We start from the raw sequence: 1,995 nt of genomic DNA, 5'->3' as shown, positions 1-1,995 counted from the left end.
ATCCATCTTTGTCATCTGTGTACGCCTCATACAAAATGTCGAGTGAAAGAGAAAGGGAAAATACATATTCCACAATGACTTCCCTTGCAATGTCAACTTCAGTCAAGCTGGAGCAAAAAACCCCATGGATTACTTAAAAGCAAAATTGGCCAGTCTTAAGTCTGTAAGAAATTCTGAAGACGCCTTCATAAAAAATATATTTTGGTGTCTGAAGAAGTATTACATCAGTAACAGACAGCTTATTAATGACAACTCGTCGTTTTCATTTAATTTGTCTGGCTTTACCGGCAATGAAAATGGACATCAAAAATTGAAAGCGGTTGATAACAATAAATTGAATCTGGCCTCAAAACTTCTGGATATGCCAATCATCAACCCGCACACGTATCCTTATTTACTCAACCAACCAAAGGCCTGCATTGAGAACAGCATCAAATACATTATAGCCGTTCCCTCAGCGCCAGGGAATTTTAAAAGACGATTGAAAACCCGAAATAACTCAGCTGCTAGATTTGCGAAAGATCCTGAAAAACCGTGTCAAAATGTTGTTTTTTTCTCGGATCACCGAATCCAAATGACGTCAAAGCCAAAGATGTCCAAAAACAAATTGAAGACGAAGAAGGTAAATATAAAGACATCGTTCAATGTGATTTTTATCGATTCTTACAGAGGTATCACGAAAAAAGCTGCTCTTCTCTTGAGATGGAGTATGACACACTGTGATAAATCTGTGTTTATTATACGCACAGATGACGATTCTCAGGTTGACTTGTCCATTGCGACTCAAGCTCTTCAGGAACATTCTATTGATCCCACCAAAAATCGACATTTTATTTTAGGAACCATCGCTAAAACATTACAGGTGTTTAGAAATCCAAATAGCAAGTGGCACATAACAGTTCAGGAGTATCCTTACTCTTCTTTCCCACCATTCTTATTGGGGAGATCCATGGGATATTCTGTGGATACAGCACGCTTACTATTTCAAGCTTACCAACGGCTAAGACTCATCTGGTTGGATGATGTTTTCATAACGGCTTTTTGTGCTCCCATTGCAGGCGTTTCTATTTACGACAGTCCAGCATTTAGATTACATCCGGGAAGGCAGCGATTCAAATGTAACCATACGTGTGCCTCTCTATACCCATCTAATTCAGAAGAGTGAGTGGAGCAGGCATAATGTTGATAATAACAGAAAATTAAGTGAGTAGAAAAGTGCCAGAATAAAAATTTCGCGGTGATGGGGGCCCGAACCCACGACCTTACTGGTACGACAACTCCTCCTGGTCTACCAGGAGTGGTGGATGACGTCGACTTCATTGCGTCCCTCCAAGGCCAAGTGGAGTTGTCGTACCTGGAGTGGTGGATGGCTTCGACTGCATAGCGTCCCTCTCACGGCCAGACGGAGTTGTCGTACCAGTAAAATCGTGGATTCGAGCCCCCATCGCCGCGAAATGTTTATTCTCTTTTGTCTTCTGGCACTTGTCTAATCATTTCATTTTCTGTTTATACCCATCTAATATCACGTCGTGATGAAGCAGGTGAAAAAATGAATTAAAAATAATAATGATCAGAAATTTGGCACAACACTGAAAACTGGATTTTGACACTAACACCCCTTTTGTAATCGCCGCGTAGGTCGTTGAAGATTTGAAAGGTAGTGCAGAGCAGTTCTAGGGGTTTTTTTGTTGTTTTTTTTTTTTTTTTTGGTTTTTTTTTTTTTGGTTTTGTTTTTGTTTTCAGGTTGTTTTTTTTTTTTTTTTTTTTTTTTTTGGTTTTTTGGTTGTTTGTTGGTTTTTTCTTTGGTTTATTTATGTGTTTTTTAAAGGTAGGCTCGAGGTCCGAGTTTTTTTTCTATTAGTGTTAGTTAACGGTCGTGGTAAAGGTCCTATACTTTTTGTTTTTCCTATTAGGGTTAGTTAGAGGTACTAGGTTTCTTCTTTTTTTTTTTTCTTTTCTTTGGGGGTTAGTGAAAGTAACACTTAGACTAGATTG

General features: G+C 38.8%; 1 protein-coding gene across 1 annotated transcript; it reads left to right on the top strand.

The window, feature by feature from the left end:
• The first annotated feature begins 124 nt into the window (after positions 1-124).
• LOC144963995 (beta-1,3-galactosyltransferase 1-like) lies at positions 125-1,165 on the top strand. The gene has a single exon (XM_078897937.1). It carries the CDS (start codon positions 125-127, stop codon positions 1,163-1,165), a length of 1,041 nt encoding a protein of 346 aa, XP_078754063.1.
• Positions 1,166-1,995: the final 830 nt, after the last annotated feature.

This window comes from Berghia stephanieae, chromosome 2 (assembly GCF_034508935.2).
Source record: "Berghia stephanieae isolate SIO BIC M18660-M18661 chromosome 2, UCSD_Bste_1.3, whole genome shotgun sequence".
NCBI classification, from domain to species: domain Eukaryota; kingdom Metazoa; phylum Mollusca; class Gastropoda; order Nudibranchia; family Aeolidiidae; genus Berghia; species Berghia stephanieae.
The sequence above is the reverse complement of the archived record's forward strand: the minus strand, read 5'-3'. Positions and strand labels throughout refer to the sequence as shown.

What these genes read in the sequence shown, in the direction of transcription:
- LOC144963995 (XM_078897937.1), top strand. Translation starts at nt 125, where the DNA reads ATGGATTACTTAAAAGCAAAATTGGCCAGTCTTAAGTCTGTAAGAAAT.